Source organism: Nipponia nippon, unplaced genomic scaffold (genome assembly GCF_047370975.1).
Source record: "Nipponia nippon isolate SJK-2023a ecotype South Korea unplaced genomic scaffold, ASM4737097v1 scaffold_9, whole genome shotgun sequence".
Classification (NCBI taxonomy): domain Eukaryota; kingdom Metazoa; phylum Chordata; class Aves; order Pelecaniformes; family Threskiornithidae; genus Nipponia; species Nipponia nippon.
The window spans coordinates 35459304-35474516 of NW_028262413.1; the positions used below are offsets into that span (position 1 = coordinate 35459304).

The window sequence follows — 15213 nt, forward strand, 5'->3', positions numbered from 1 at the left end:
TACTTTCAGCGTCAGAGTGAATACTCTTGCAAGTGGAAACTTGGGAGTTAACACTCAAATGAAGTTGAACAATAATTCTGGAAAAGAAAATATTCAAGAGGTAGTTGTTGAGATCCTATCAAGATTAACAGAAGGTGACATTAGAAAATTCTATTGCAAAAAAAATGCTTCAGTGCTATTTTAGAGCACAAAAGAAAGCATTTTGAAGATTAGTATTTTAAGTGTAAGCTAACATATTTTGTCATTGAAGAGTTTTTGTGTGAGTTATTAATACCTGATTGCCTATTATTCCAAAGCTTTTGTTTCTGTGAACAGTTTGTACCATATATTCTTCAGCAATCAGAGATGTCACTGAATGACTAAGTGATACAAAGCTGCTGTGATAAGACAGAGGCATTGGGGAAGTGTTACAGTTCTTGGTAGGTTGTTGGGAGTTTTAAAGAAAAAGGCAGTCTCAGTTAAAACTACTGAAGTAGTGATGTTCTGTAATCAACACATGGTATGTTTTATTCTTCAGTACTAGTAAAGGCTGTCATATTTTCAGGGAGCTTGGATGGAAATTGTTACAGCTTGTTTATTAGTAATGTTCTGTACCATTCCAAAAAGATGTCAGCCTCTTGAATAAGTCTTTATTTAATGTACTTCCTGTTAATCAGAACTTACAGTCTTGTCATTAATAATAAATAATTTTCTTCACCGAGTTTAGAATTTATAGGAATTGCTCTCTTCTGCTGTTTTTATAATTTTGTAATGTCATGAAAATTCTTGGCAAACTTGTGCTTACTTGGCAAAGTTGTCCTTACTAGAGGTACAGTTTTCAAATTAGCATCTTCTTTCCCTCTTGAGGTTCCTCAAAGAAAAACACAGTCTGGGTGCTTTGATCTGGATTCATCACTGCTGCAGTTGAAATGTCTGTCTGCAAGAAGGTGTGTTTTGTTTACCAGAAACTTTAAGAATTTTGGGGGAGACATAATGTATATACATATCTGTATGCAACAGCAAAGCATATTAGCAAAGACAAAAAACGGGTGCCTTTCAAAAGAATCCTTATTTTGAAATAAGGCTTGGCAGCCAAGTTGCCCCAAGGGTCTCCAGGTTAGCACGGCTCTGGGACATAACCATGGTATGAGAGCTGCTGCTGGGATGAACTCTGTCCCGTGCAGGGGTAGGTATGCTGTAAGATACACTTCAATTTTCAAACAGAAAAGATAGTAATTGTTGATTCTTCAAATCAGTGTTATTTTTGTGTTATGTTTTGTTCTTAGTGCTCAACAGGTTAAACATTTTGCCTTAACTTGTTCAGAGAACTTAACTTCTAAAAGGGACCAACCATGACCTTTTGTATGTTAATACACGTAACAGCTTTTAGGATGGTAGTTTGATGTTGGAAACTTCAGGATATGAGACAAAGATATCTGCATACAAAAGAAAATAATCTGATACTTTGGTTCCTGCTAATGGAGTTAATGATCAGCCTAAATTTTTATTGTCTTTATCCCTTGTAATGTAAAACTTGTGAAAGTATTTGTTCAGTTAACTAGAAAATGTTTTGCTAAAGTATTAACAGGCGATGTTCAACTGTTACTTCTCTAGGACAACATTTTGTAATACAGTAAGTAAATGATTCTTTCTAGAGCTGTTTATACCCAGAAGACAAAAGCAAATGTGTTTATCCTTTATATTTATTCTGTCCTTTTTTTTTTTTTTAATAGCCCACAACAATGTATAAACAGAGACAGTGATCCAGAGAGCCATGGGAAACCTTTTCTAAGTTCTAGTGCTCCACCAGTAACAAGTCTTAGCCTTCTGGGAAACTTCGAGGTATTGCATATTCTCTAGAATTCTTGTGGTATTTTTAGTATTCTTCAGTACTGCTTTTAAAAGTGCATTACTGTGAATAATTCCAGCCTGGTTACAATGTAAAAGTTCATAATTAAATTGAACAAAATTTGTTTTAATTTCCAGCTGTAAAGGCACATATTTCACACCCCAGACATCTTCTGTCTGAGAGATTCAGATACAATGAGTTGCTTATAACTTTGATTTCCCACTATGGTCAAGTTAGGAGGTGTTCTGTTGACTTAAATGAGGTTTACCAACCTGTAATTGTTTTTAATGTATATACCTAGAAAAAGGGATTTACATTTTCACTCTAAAAGTCTACTTAATATGTCACAAAAGCTGTGTTAAATCCGTGTAGTAAACAGAACATATTTGAAGTATAGCCTTCAGCTTTTCACTTCATGTAGCATATCAAATATCAACAACTAATAGGTAGTGCGTTAACATGTTGTATCATACTCCATATTTGTAAAATAAGGAGTGAATATGTTGAGGAAAGTTACAGATTCTAGATTATTATTTTTTTCAGATAGTATATGTCAAGGAAAATCACGCACAGATCCTGCTGCAATAAAATTCTCTGTGGGCTTTTGCACCAGTTTCAGTAGAATAAAGACTGGATTTGGATGATGCTTTTTCTTAAACCATTATCATCTTGCTGAATGTTCTGCTGTTCATAATAATTTTTGCCTCGGCGTTGATTTTTGGCAGGTCACCTTACAAAAGGCTCAGGTTCTTATGTCAACTTATTTCCTTGTTTCCTGCTTAGTTTTGCTGTATTTTATTTGAGGCGTTCCCAGCCTAAGCTGTATGTGTTCTGTTTTTCAGGAATCTGTCCTGAATTTTCGCTTAGACCCGCTCGGCGTCGTGGACGGTTTCACAGCGGAAGTGGGAGCAAGTGGAGTCTTCTGTCCCACGCACATGACTCTGCCAGTCGAAGTGTCATTCTACAGCGTTTCAGATGATAATGCACCCTCTCCTTACATGGTAAGTGTGTGTTGGATTTATTTTAATGAATTCTGATAGGTGGAGGTGAAGAACAAGAGCTTGGTGAGCAGAGGGTTCAGGCAGTGGGGATTTGCAGGGACCTGTGTTATTTTCAGCTGCTTATAATGGAGTCCTCCTGTCCCTTTTTCCTTTCCCTAACTAGGGCTTTTCCTCCCATTGCTCTGCCCCACCATCCAACTGCTCTCATCTTGGCATATTGAACGTATTTGTCTCCCTCCATACTGGAGTGATCAACCCTCACCATCTCTTTTTATCCATCTAACTTAAAATAGGCAGTGAGGCAATAGCTGGACTTAATGGGATACGTTTCGTTGTCCCAACAAGCAGCTACCCAGGGCAACTAACCACCCTGCCAGCAAGTGGCTTAGGTGCAGGCCGAGGTACAACTGCTGATGGAGACCTTAGACTCAGAAGTTATCCAGCCCTTTCTTTTAAAGCAAATATTGTCTGAGCTAGCGTGACACAGGGCACTCACACAAGCTGCATGGGTTGCTGATGTTCACAGCAACACGGTATTTGTGTTCTCGGTATCCGTGTGCTACTTCTGTTCCACGTTTCTACAATGACAGCATGGTTCTTGGATGTCTAAAAGTGCTTCCTTGTAAAAGCAAAAGATGTCTTGTATGCTAGCACTGAATGAGATGGCTAGATTTGTTCTGAACGCCTGTTAAGTAACCTCAGTGTTATCTGGGTGACAGAGCTAATTTTTAGAGGTTTTCAGATGTGTATGTCTGTCTAAAATACGGTAAATAGTCTGTTTAAACACGTAAGTAAAGCATTGAACACCTGATTATCCCAATTATTAGATTTTAAATTCATAGCACTTTACCATATTTCTGACCTTCTGTTTTTAAAAGTATTCAGAAAATGAAATGGCTTTGCAAGTTGAGTTTGAGTAATAAGTTGCGTTTAAACTTGTATATGTCTTCTCTTAACCACTGCAAAGCAGTATCTATTGTTTTGCTTTCATCTTTCTAGATTATTTCACGTGATTTTCCAGGAGATGAAGGGATTCTGATGTTCCTCAAATGGTTAAAGTAGCATTGCTTATTTTCCTAGCTGGGTTTCATTGTTTCAGGCTTTTCCACATGCTCTAAACATGTTGTTATGGCTGAGTCTCCCAGGATTAATACAACATTTGTATAGTGCCTTCGTCATCAGAAACATTGTTTCTGTTTGCATAGCTAGTTTCTCTGCTCTGGGGTCTTTTTTTGTTTGTTTGTTTGGGGTTTTTTTTAAATCCAGCGCGTGGGATACAACAGTTGTGCGCTGCAGGTTAATCAAACGTGTGCTGTAGGGCAGTACCCTGAGGGTGGCCTCAGCAGCATTACAGCACCCTGCGGGACACTCTGTAAATCACAGCTGCTACAAAAGCAGATGTCATCATCCCTAAAGTTTGGATCAGAATGGAAGATTAAGTGCATCTGCTGTGTTTGAAAAGCAGAAATTAGTTCCGTGACATTTGGAGTATTATTGGTGCGACTGTAGGTGATATAAAAACGGAAAGGAGGAGACAAATCTTTCATTTTAACTTACACACCATTTTGAAAAGAAAGCTCTATTTTGCCATAGCTCCCTGACTGCTAGTTTGAAGATGTGGAAACTTGGCTCTTTCAAGAGGAGGATGTACTCCTTATTGCACAGCTTTTAATGATCTGCCAAAGTATCTGTAAGGCCCCTGCAGTTGATTTTTAACTGCATCTCAAATGCATTGCCTTCTCTATTTTTAGTTTTTATACATTACTGATTGTTTTTCGAATAAATACAGTTACATGAATGTAACATTTTGAGTTGTTTATATCTTTCTCTGTGAACTAAATATGTGTCTTTTTTTTCCTAGGGTGTAATTACTTTAGAGTCCCTTGGTAAAAGGGGTTATCGGGTACCGCCTTCAGGAACAATACAAGTGGTACGTACTCAGCAGATACAGGTGCCTTGAAACCACTAATATCAAGAAAGTCATGCAGAGGAGATGAGGTTATTGGAGATGAGCATGAAGCTAGCAGTGGAAATGTGCATCTCTGTAGGTACTGTAGTTATTCAAAGTAGAAATCTATGTTTAATTTATGGGACAAAAAGACTCCCAGCCTTTGAACCTGTCTGTGCTGTGAAGAGACTTAGAATCAGTTACTGAAGATTCAGAATAGCTGGGGACACAATAGCTGTGGCTTTGAAGAAGTAATGGAGAAGTAATTAGGCCACAGTCCAAATTCTGAAATACTTCTAAAGGGATTAAGATTAAATACTCAGTTGTAGCTAAATTCTGTAACATTTCAACACCACCTATTTTTTTGTAATAAAATCAGAAAGTAAATCACAGTCATTGCTTAGAACCAACAATCTGCCTCTTTCTTTTAAGAACCCAGTCCAGGGTAACACATTGGTAATTTCAGGCTTAAAAGCAAAGCCCACCACTGTGCTTGTGTCTAGAAAACAGTGTAGACAAAAAGCTGACTGGAAAAATAAACAAAAATGGGGATGCAGATTAGCAAAGTAATAGTAGTCATATACTAGTGTTTCATTCAGATTAGGTTGTGTTTAGTGTTATATTTAAAAATGGGAATTGCTAGTAGCTGAAGTGTTGAAAAACAGAAAAACTGCACAATGTTTTTACATAAACGTTTCTGTATGGGACTGGAACAAAGTGCATAGAGGATGGTGACTATTTTGGCAGGTGGAGTTTGTTGGGTTTTTTTTTTTGTTTGTTTGTTTGTTTGAATTTGTCATCTCTAAAGAGTATTGTATTGAACTATTTGTCTTTTCAGACCTTATTTAACCCTAACAAAACTGTGGTGAAGATGTTTGTGGTGATCTATGACTTGAGAGAAATGCCAGCTAATCATCAAACATTCCTACGGCAAAGAACTTTTTCTGTTCCTGTGAGACGAGAAATCAAGAGAACTGTCAATAAAGAAAATAGTCAACAGACTGAAGAAAGGCTACTACGCTACCTCATACATCTGAGGTAAGCTCCTCAGAGTTAAAAAAAAAAACACAACAAAAAAAACCCCAAAAAACAAACAAACAAAAACCCACAACAAAACAAACAAACAAAAAACCCAAAAAACAACCAAACAAAAGCAGAGAAATCAAGTACCTGCCAAAATTTATCTCATTATTTCTTTCCCAGCCAGCCTTTCTGTATACAGAAATATAATATATTTTAAAAAATAATGCTTTTGTCTTGGTCTTTAAGCTAGACAGTAGAGGAAGAAGGGCTAATAAATAATTCGGATTCTGCTTGGGAGCAACAAAGTTAAAATATAAAGCTCTTTCTTGGCATTGAAGTATTTTGTATAGCCTTGTAAAGCTTAATTCTTTTTTTAGCAAGAGAGATTTTAGTTCTGGCTGGATCAATGTACTTTTTTTGAGGTTACAGGAAATAATGAGTGTGGATATTACATGGGCAAAAGCCAAAACTAAGGATCAATGTAGAGAAGGTGCCCAGTGTCCTACACACATGCCTCTTCACCAGAATAGCTTGTCACATGAAAAGCATTCCGAGTTACTCCTCAAAATACAGTGTTTAGTGGTAAAAATGTAAATATCTGTTTTATGATGCAATACCGCTGGTAATGCCTTTCACTTTATAAAATAGTCACACGGTCTTCTTTAAATGATTTACAAAGCACTGCCTGAAACCAAATACTGTGCTGCTGCTCTTGGGATGTTCTGGAGACTGCAGTTCGAAACAAAGGAGGAATGATGGATATACTCTGTCCTTCTGCAATTTGCAGACTTTTGCCTACATTATTGTAGTAAATAAACCACATACGTACAGACCCAGTGCGTTCGTTGCAGCACTAGGAAACCCGGCAGCAGCTGACATTCTGAAGTGAGCAAGCAGAAGAAAATAAAATCTCTTACACTTTTCTCTTTAACTTGTAGAATTACTTCTGGTACATATTAGTTTCCCTATTTAGTGGCATTGATTTCTACCCAGCAGACTTTTGAAACACAACTTTCACAGGGCAGTGATTCCAGGCTAAGCTTTCCTGTTAAATGAAAGTTGACAGTCATAAAAAATGTGTGTTGCTTTACTGGAGTGTGAAAATAGCATCACGATGAGGCTGTTGAACTCTGTTTTCATTCTGAATTTTAGCCTGGATTGAAATTCATCCTTTCAGGCCACACTACCTTGCTATGTCTAACTTAACCTCCTTCTAAAAATTTTCTTCTGGGGTAAATTCTGAAAAAGAGTGTGTAGCCCAAATAAAAGGCTGTATTCACTTGTAATGTTTATCTAACTGATGCAGAGGAGCTGGGGACAGGCATCAGCTGCAGAGGTGGGCAAAAATCTGTGGCCAGCTGGGTCTGGCATACAGGTGTGAAGAGTAGTAGACTTGTGTCCCCTTTCAGTTTCTGCTTTAATGTAGTTTGTAAATTTGTTGTAGACAGACCCAATAATTACTTCTATTTGAAGGCAAACCTACTTTCTTCTCTCTCGTCTTTTATAGCTAGAAGTCTTCTTTCATGAGCTTCTTACTTCTGATACCTGCTGAGAGACAGAAATGTAGCAGTTTTGTTGCTTCTAGTTTTGAAATACCTGTACCATTTAGCTCAGCTTTCAGACCCCTGGTAGGGATCAACTTATGGATTTATAATCTGTAATTGGAAATGCATCCATTTCTGTCTGGAAAAACAAACTGATAATTACGATGCTCAGCCACTTACTTTGGAAAGTGAATACCTGCAGAGTATGCCAGAAGTTTTTTGCTTCAGAGATGAACCCAAACAGTGGGTCCTTTCTCACAATGGAAGAACTGCAAAACTCCTTGAAATATTACAATAGTTTATGTTGATCTGTCTTGTGGTTTATTATACAGGGTACATCAGATCTTACAGAAGACTCAGTTGTCAATCTAGTAGGCTTCTTTACTGAAGATGGATTTTAATTAGGAGAGCTTAAAAAGTTTTAGTAGTATACTAATTCATATGTAAGTTAATTTTAAAACTTCATTTTTAAAAGCAGCAATGTTTTCTCAAACCCATTTTTACTGAAAACTTATATACAAAACTAAAAAATTTAAACTATTAAGATTTTTTTTTGTTACTCAAGCTGACTTAAAACAGCCTTTCAGTTTTAGTTGCAGTAGTTGTTGAAAACAAGCATCTTAAGCTTACATGTTGAAATTTTGCTCAAAAAAAACAAATGAAGTCACCACCAGCAAGCTGCATTGTGGTCGCATCTGCTTGTGAGCCTTAATCACAGTTGTCAGCACTCACATTATGAAAGCTTCTTTTCAAGTGGTAATTCAGCAAAAATGCTTGCATAGGTCTGGAACTTAACATTGGCAGCCGGATTTTCTACAACGCTCTTTTAAAGTGTCAGATTTATTGTGTATGCAGCTTCTGCGTGCAGTTTTCTATGTTTGAGATACTGTTCAATATGTTCAATTAGGCTGTATTTGTACCCACAGCTACAGATATAAAATGTAGCTTGCACGGACAGCAGAGCTTTATTCACTGTAAGAAAATCAAGAGTTGCACCTGTAGTTTAAGTCATTTCTTGAAGATGCTTTGGGGATAAATTTTTTGTTGAATGAGAAGCAATGATTTTTGCGCTGTAATTAAATCTACGTGAGCGTAAGAGCTGTGAGTCCAGCTCTGCTCATGCCTCGTTTCTGCCCAGTGTTGTGAGGGTGACGACCATCCGTTGCTTTCTAGGTCACATTCTGGCACCCCTATAAAAGGCAATTAAACAGTTAACCTGCCCACAGCTCAGCATTTTTCAAGTTTTTAAAGCTTGGTCAACAGCTTTAGTTACTGACATATTGCCTCTCTTAATTGCATGCAGCGTAATCGTTGTTGCTTAACAGGAGCTGTTACTGAAGGCTAGGTAGGGGGTAAGCTTGAAACTGGTTGTTAAAAGTAGTGATTCCTCAAGGTGATGAGAAACTTTTTTTAAAAAATATTTTCCTAATGTGGCATATAATACATTTATTGGTGGAAGCTGAAGATACCTGCTATTACTGATTTACTAGTTGCTTTTTGATCTTTCTGATCTCTCAGCATTTTTCCTGATCTAGAAATTTGTATCCTTGTCCTAATGATTTTACTTACAGATTTTATAGATTGTGTTGTATAGTCTTTGCCACTTGCAAAACATGTCTTGCTACATATGTTTTTGTGATCATCCTGCTATATCCTGTTTCTGGGGCTTACTCTGTTCTTTGTGAATTTTGATGGCCTATAAAATATATATAGGGGTTTTGGGTTTTGTGCTTGTATTTGTCATTTCTTTCTTTTATCTTTTATGTTTATCACTTTCTTTCCTCCGCCAGACCTTCTAGCTTATCTGATACTTGTGTGTTTAAGCTTCCTGTATTTGTCTATTGATACCGTTCCTAGGCCACCATCTGTCAGAGACCTCTGCTGTGTTTTTCTTGATTCCTTTACACAAAACTACCGGAGCTGCCACAGCTCTGGAGCCTGTCCCGTGCTGGCCACTCCATCACCGCCTCGCAAGGGTGTATGTAATGGTTGTCTCTTGATTATTCCAATGTATTTGCATGTATGAAAAGCAACACTTCTCAATCTCAATTACCACAATAAACATTTCTCAAAGAAAAAAATGAGGTGATGGAAGCAGAGATGAGAAGAATCCCCTGAGCTGAGCTCTGTTGCTGTCTCCCACTCATCCTCCTTCAATCTTTGTGAAATGTCATGCTCAGAAAAGCCACGTTACAGGGAAGTTTTATTTACTGGGCAAAAGGAGTCTTTCAAGATTCTCACTAATAGAAAATAGTAAGCTTGAGAAGTTTAAAAATAGACCTTGCTAATTATTTTCTGATAGATCCATGTGTAAAATGGGAATTGAGCTCTACTTTATGATGGTGCTTTGATAACTAGATCTATCTATTCTATATGAATTAATTTCAATCATACTTTTGCTGCAAAAGAGCTTTCAATAAAAGTTTTCATTTTAAAATGTCTCATGAGCTACATGCTGAATTAACTGTTTGTGGTGTTCAGTTTGTCCCTTGCCTCTTTCACTCTTCTTGTGCTCTCCTCCAGAGTCTTCTCTTAAGATAGAATCTTCTCCCCTTTGCCTACCAGGTAAAGGGCTTTCACACTGACAGCACCGAGCAAATAAATAGTGATGGATGGGAGCTCTGTGGGAGCCAGTAGGAGCATTCTGCTGGACCCCACCACATTTAATGCCCTTGAAAGCTGTATCTAGGACAGGAGAATTTTCCTTTGTCTGGCTGCGGGGATGACTACAGGCTATAATGCATCACTCATCTGAACAACACGGTGGCACAGAATCCATTTCTACAACCTGCCTGCCCCACATGATGAAACCTTGACGGATCTTGTGTAGTTGTCTGTCTGTCTCGTACCTCTCAGAATTCAGTCTGATTACGGCTAGGTTTATTCTAGAGATACTACTTTTGCTTCAGTGGGGTCAATGAGTAAATGCTTATTAAAAATCTGTGCAAATTGTAATACATGTGACAAAAGTGTGCACTGCTCTTAGCATTTGTAACGGTATCATTTTGTCATTACAACAGCAATAGCTTTTCTATTTCTATTACAGTAGCAATAGCTTTTCTCCCTTACCGTGACATAGTGATAGTGGAGTTAAGTTCAGTTGCTGTAAGAAACGCTTCTTAGGCTCTCCTGCCTTCCTGGTCAAGGGAAGGAAATCAAGGATTTCTGCCAGATGAAGACTATAGAATACAGTTCTCTGACGTGCAGATCTCGTCTCTCTATCTGTAGTTGTTAAATCTCAGGGAAAGTGAAACTGGCACATTCCTGGCAGGTTTGGAGGACCTGAATTAGGCTGTTTAGCTGCAGCATAAAAGATAAATGGGCCCAGGAACTGGCCGCTGTTTACTGGGCCAGTGAACTATAGTCTCTTTGAAATAGCTCCGTATTCTGTGTGAAAAACTTTTTTCTGTCTGCCTGCAGAGATCCCCATACCTACTGCTTCTCGAGTTGGACTTAAATTTGGCATGTGGTATAAAGCAGTAGTAAACTTCTTGCTGATACATTCATCAAGAGAGCAATGAAATCTGTTTGTATGATAGCTAGCACTGAAATACATATATTTGACATGTATATATGCCTTTGTTGATATTTGAACCTTCCCTTTTGTGTGTGCTAAGGCCACCCTTTGGGCATTTTCAGGAGTGCTCAGTGAAGAGCACTTTCTGCCTTTCTAGGTTGCTGAGAACAGTAATCTTCGTACATAATTGCAGCATGAATTTCAAATACGCGGTGCCACTTTCAAAGCTGTGCACTACATTGGTGTTTAGGAACAGAACCTTTAAATGCCGAAGAAAAACAAAGCGGATTGAAAATGTTAGGTTATTCTTCTTTCATTTTAACTGACTAATTTTGTATGTTCAAATGTTTTTTGGCCTTCATCTTTTAAAGGAACACATTTAATTCAATAATATTTAAAGATGGATCTTTTGGTTTAGATAATACAGATATTTTTTTATCTTTTCAGGTTCCAGAGTTCTAAATCTGGAAAGATCTACCTCCACAGAGATGTAAGGCTCCTATTCTCTCGGAAATCCATGGAAGTTGATAGCGGCGCTGCATATGAACTCAAATCTTACACTGAATCTCCAACAAATCCTCAGTTTTCACCAAGATGCTAGCAAACAATGGCAAACTAAAGTATTTGTTTTACTGTTGATTACTCCTTACAAGTGAAGATCAGTAGAGATGACAGTATAAAGTTAAGTCTGTAAAGGAATGAAAATAGCGCTCAAGAGAGAGAAGGTTCTTATGTGATCCTGGACCAGTTTTTAAAAGGTTTCTGGAATGAGCTTTGTGTATTCCAAGTATACTGGAAACATACTTAAATCTAATCTTTTTGTACTGTTTAAAACCACTTCATTGGATGTGTTGCAATAGCAAATTCCCAAGTTAGTTTAGTGTTTACACTTTTTATTTTATTTTTCAGTTATTTAATATTTAATGTTTCATTTAATACTCAAGTGATGTTTGTCTTTAGTGTTCTAATGTAGCATAAATCCTATGTAAAATCATACTATGTATTTTTGGCATTAATATTGAAATCTGAAATATATACAGATGTCTTTAATCTGTGTGATGTTTTAAGTGATATTCATTTAAGTTATTGAAAATGGGGACAACAGGTGAATTTCCATAACATTTCATACTATGCAAGCATTTAGCTTTCTTTTTTATATTTAACAATACCATTTTCCTTTTTTCTCACATACAGATTCAGTAACACTTGCGACCATAGTGCAGATTGTTTTTTTACTTACTCATGCATTCAGATCATTGGTTCAATTCATATTTTGCTCCCTCAATTTCTTTCTTTCCTTAAGGGCTGCTTTAATTTTGCTTTCTGTTATTAGTTTTTCTCACATAAAATTCCCGTCCTCCCCCATTTGATTTCTGAGATTGTGTTAAAGGATGTACTGTGCAAACAAATTAGTATTTATATCTTAAATATATGCAAAAGCTATGAAACTTGTACTTTTTGTTTCATTTTTAGATAAGGAGGATCTTCATGTAATCCTAAATATTTTTAATAGGTCAATTCCATTTAGGCCACTAGGTGGCCACAGGAAGTTTTACTAGAAGTGCTACGTTGGGCATATAAATATTTTCCAATACGTATGTGTATTCCTAAAACAAAACACAGTCAGATAAACAGTTTATGCTAAGTGTTAAACTGTGTAACTGAGAGAAATAAACTTAGAAGCATTTGATTATATTTGAGGTATATATTTAATAATGAAAATGAAGCTTTACAAGTTTGCTGAAGATCTTGGAGTTTCTCAACTGTCTTACCTTGGTTTATATGTTTTTCTTTACATTGCTGTTTGTTTTCAGAGTGTCAGTAATATGAAAGGTGACCTGACCTTCATATTTGGGAGTATAACATGCTTATCTGATGAAGACTCTGGAGAATGAATATGCATCTTGTGTATTCAGCACTGCCCTGAGATGAGAGGAGAAGTCCGCGTATCATGAAATCTCCAGGAAGTCTGCCAGGGAAAGAAAGGGAGACCAGACTTTCCAGATAATACTTATAAACTACCCTGTATGTTCAAATGACCGTTGCTACAGAAGGGCAAAGCTCGGATATTACTGAGTCCGGTCCCCACTTCAGCAGTATTTTCCCCTCTGTTACACTAGGTTTTCAAAGGTCAGCTAGCATTTATTTTATAGAGACTTGGGAAAAACTGTACAGGAGGAGATTGTTTGCAGTTTCTACTCATTTGTGTGCTCTGTAAAACTGAGAAAAGGCTTATTTTGGTAGCAGAAGAGTCTAACACAACTGCAGTTGTACTGTGTACAGAACTAGGGTCTAGACTAGTATAATGAGAATGTGTCCTAGTTTCTTTGTAGCTACTATTGAGTCATAAGTAAACAGCATGTATCCTCAGAGTACTTATTTGTGTCATGGTGCACATCTGCTTGCATACTTGATGAAAAAAAGGATGAGAAAAGGACACGCTTTTAATGAAAAGTCACAGTTCACCTGTAGTAGATTAACCTTTTATTTTGCACTGACAATATGCAATGTTTGTATGTCTGTATCCTGATAACTTTAAATGACTTCTTCAAGCCATCCTTTTCTCCCTTCAAAGTAATATATTAATTTGTTTTGAACAGCAAAGAAGTGTGGATTTTGAATATGTGGTCACTACAATTCACATCTAGGAAATAAATTTGTATTGACTTAAATAGTCAAACTACACTTAGTCCCTGTATGGATTCAGAATGAACGTGAGCTTAGATTATCCATGCACAACTTTGATTTGACTAAGTCATTCTCCACTTACAGCTTGATCTGAGTTAACACTTTCCATTAGGGACACACCTGGAGAAATGCTGAATATTCATAAAATATTAACTGAATTCCACATGCCCTTTTACGCACAGGTTAAGAAATGAGACGACTAATTTTTGAGAGCTCATTTGCTTCTTCTCTTTACTCCTCAATAGGCTCAACCATATAGAATTATTTTTGACAAATGTTTCTGAGTGGTTTATGAGGGCCTCCAGTAATGGAGGCTCTAAGTAATCTCTTCCAGTGTTAAACTATACTTACCACGAGAAAGCTATAATGTCCAACTAAATCTTGCTGCAGTTGAAGTCAAATACTACGTGGCCTTTTCACGATAAGCAAAGAAAACAATTTAGTTCTTGTATCTCCCTTCTCAATCTTGTTTTCTGTATCTAAGACAACCCTAGACTGTTCAGCCAGCATTGCCTCATAGATTTGATTTTCTGCACCTCTCATCACTCTGGCTCTTTGCTTTCTTCTTTTGGTCTTAATCTGTGCCTCAAGCTGGACACAGCATCCAAAGCAGGACCTCTCTGTGCCCATTAGACTGGAAGGATTGGTTGATAGGTCTTACGGATTAAAGTCCTCTTCATACATCCCATTATAACACTTGATTTTTCAGTATCAGGAGATGTCAACTTGCATTCATCTTGTTATCCAGTATACCACAGGTGTCCTACTTGCTTGTTCCCTATATGGTAGCTTTCCTGCATGTGTCATTACTGAACTTCATTGTCCCACTACCCAAGATTTTGTATCTGATCTTCTGTTTGAATCTGAATTGCAAGTATTTTCTAGTGTTCTTGTAGCTTCTCTTAGTCAATGTAATCTGCTAATATTAATAAAGTTTATAGTATGTTATCTGGGTCACCAGTGAAACTGAGGAAGGCCCTGGGAAGCCCTCTGTGAAACCCTACTCAACACAGCATTGCTGTTTGAACAATTGATAGCCATTTCCAACAAAACTTGCAGCCATCACGTTAAAGTTTAATCTGGTTAAGTTTCCCTAATTTGCATGGGGAAGTGTCGGAGGCCTTATTAATGCCAGAAGGTGTCTGGAAATTCAGCCACCTTCACACACTTCTTCACGTGGTCTGTTTCCTTTTCGTTAAAGGAAATACGATTGCGTGAAACCCTTGTTTTTAATTGTGAATTCATATCTAGCTACTCAGTTTCTCTTCAGTGCTTATTTTAGATGATTTCTCAGGTAATTATTGATTAGACTGCTTAATTATATAGCTGTATTCTGTCCTCCCCTTACTCCTGTTTAATCAGCCTCTTGGAAACCCATTCATTTTCTACAGGTTCCTATATAGATGACCACTAATTAATTGGAGATTGCTTCAGTCAGTTCTCTAAACTCTTAAGGATAATTTTTCATCCAAGTTGAAAATATTTACCAGCTAAGGAAAAAAATATCTGATTCAAATATCCTATAAACCGATCTTTCCTTATTCCAGCTTGAGGTTATACTGTTACACTCTGTTTGTTACACTAGCTGTCTTCATGACAGACTGAAAAAAGGGAACATTAAATCCTTTGGTCTTTACAAGGTTTGTTCAGTAATTTTCAGTAAT

At 37.1% G+C, this 15213-nt stretch overlaps 1 protein-coding gene across 7 annotated transcripts in view; it reads left to right on the forward strand.

Moving 5' to 3' along the window:
• The window catches only part of ATOSA (atos homolog A), a 49672-nt gene extending 37761 nt beyond the window's left edge, over positions 1-11911 (forward strand). For all 7 annotated transcript variants that reach the window (XM_087745367.1, XM_087745363.1, XM_087745364.1 and 4 more), the window contains 6 exons: positions 847-926; positions 1713-1821; positions 2671-2829; positions 4691-4759; positions 5616-5815; positions 11309-11911. In XM_087745367.1, the coding sequence (XP_087601493.1) occupies positions 847-926; positions 1713-1821; positions 2671-2829; positions 4691-4759; positions 5616-5815; positions 11309-11462 (771 nt within the window). In that variant the 3' untranslated portion in view covers positions 11463-11911. The remainder of the gene's footprint in view (positions 1-846; positions 927-1712; positions 1822-2670; positions 2830-4690; positions 4760-5615; positions 5816-11308) is intronic.
• The last annotated feature ends 3302 nt before the right edge of the window (positions 11912-15213 follow it).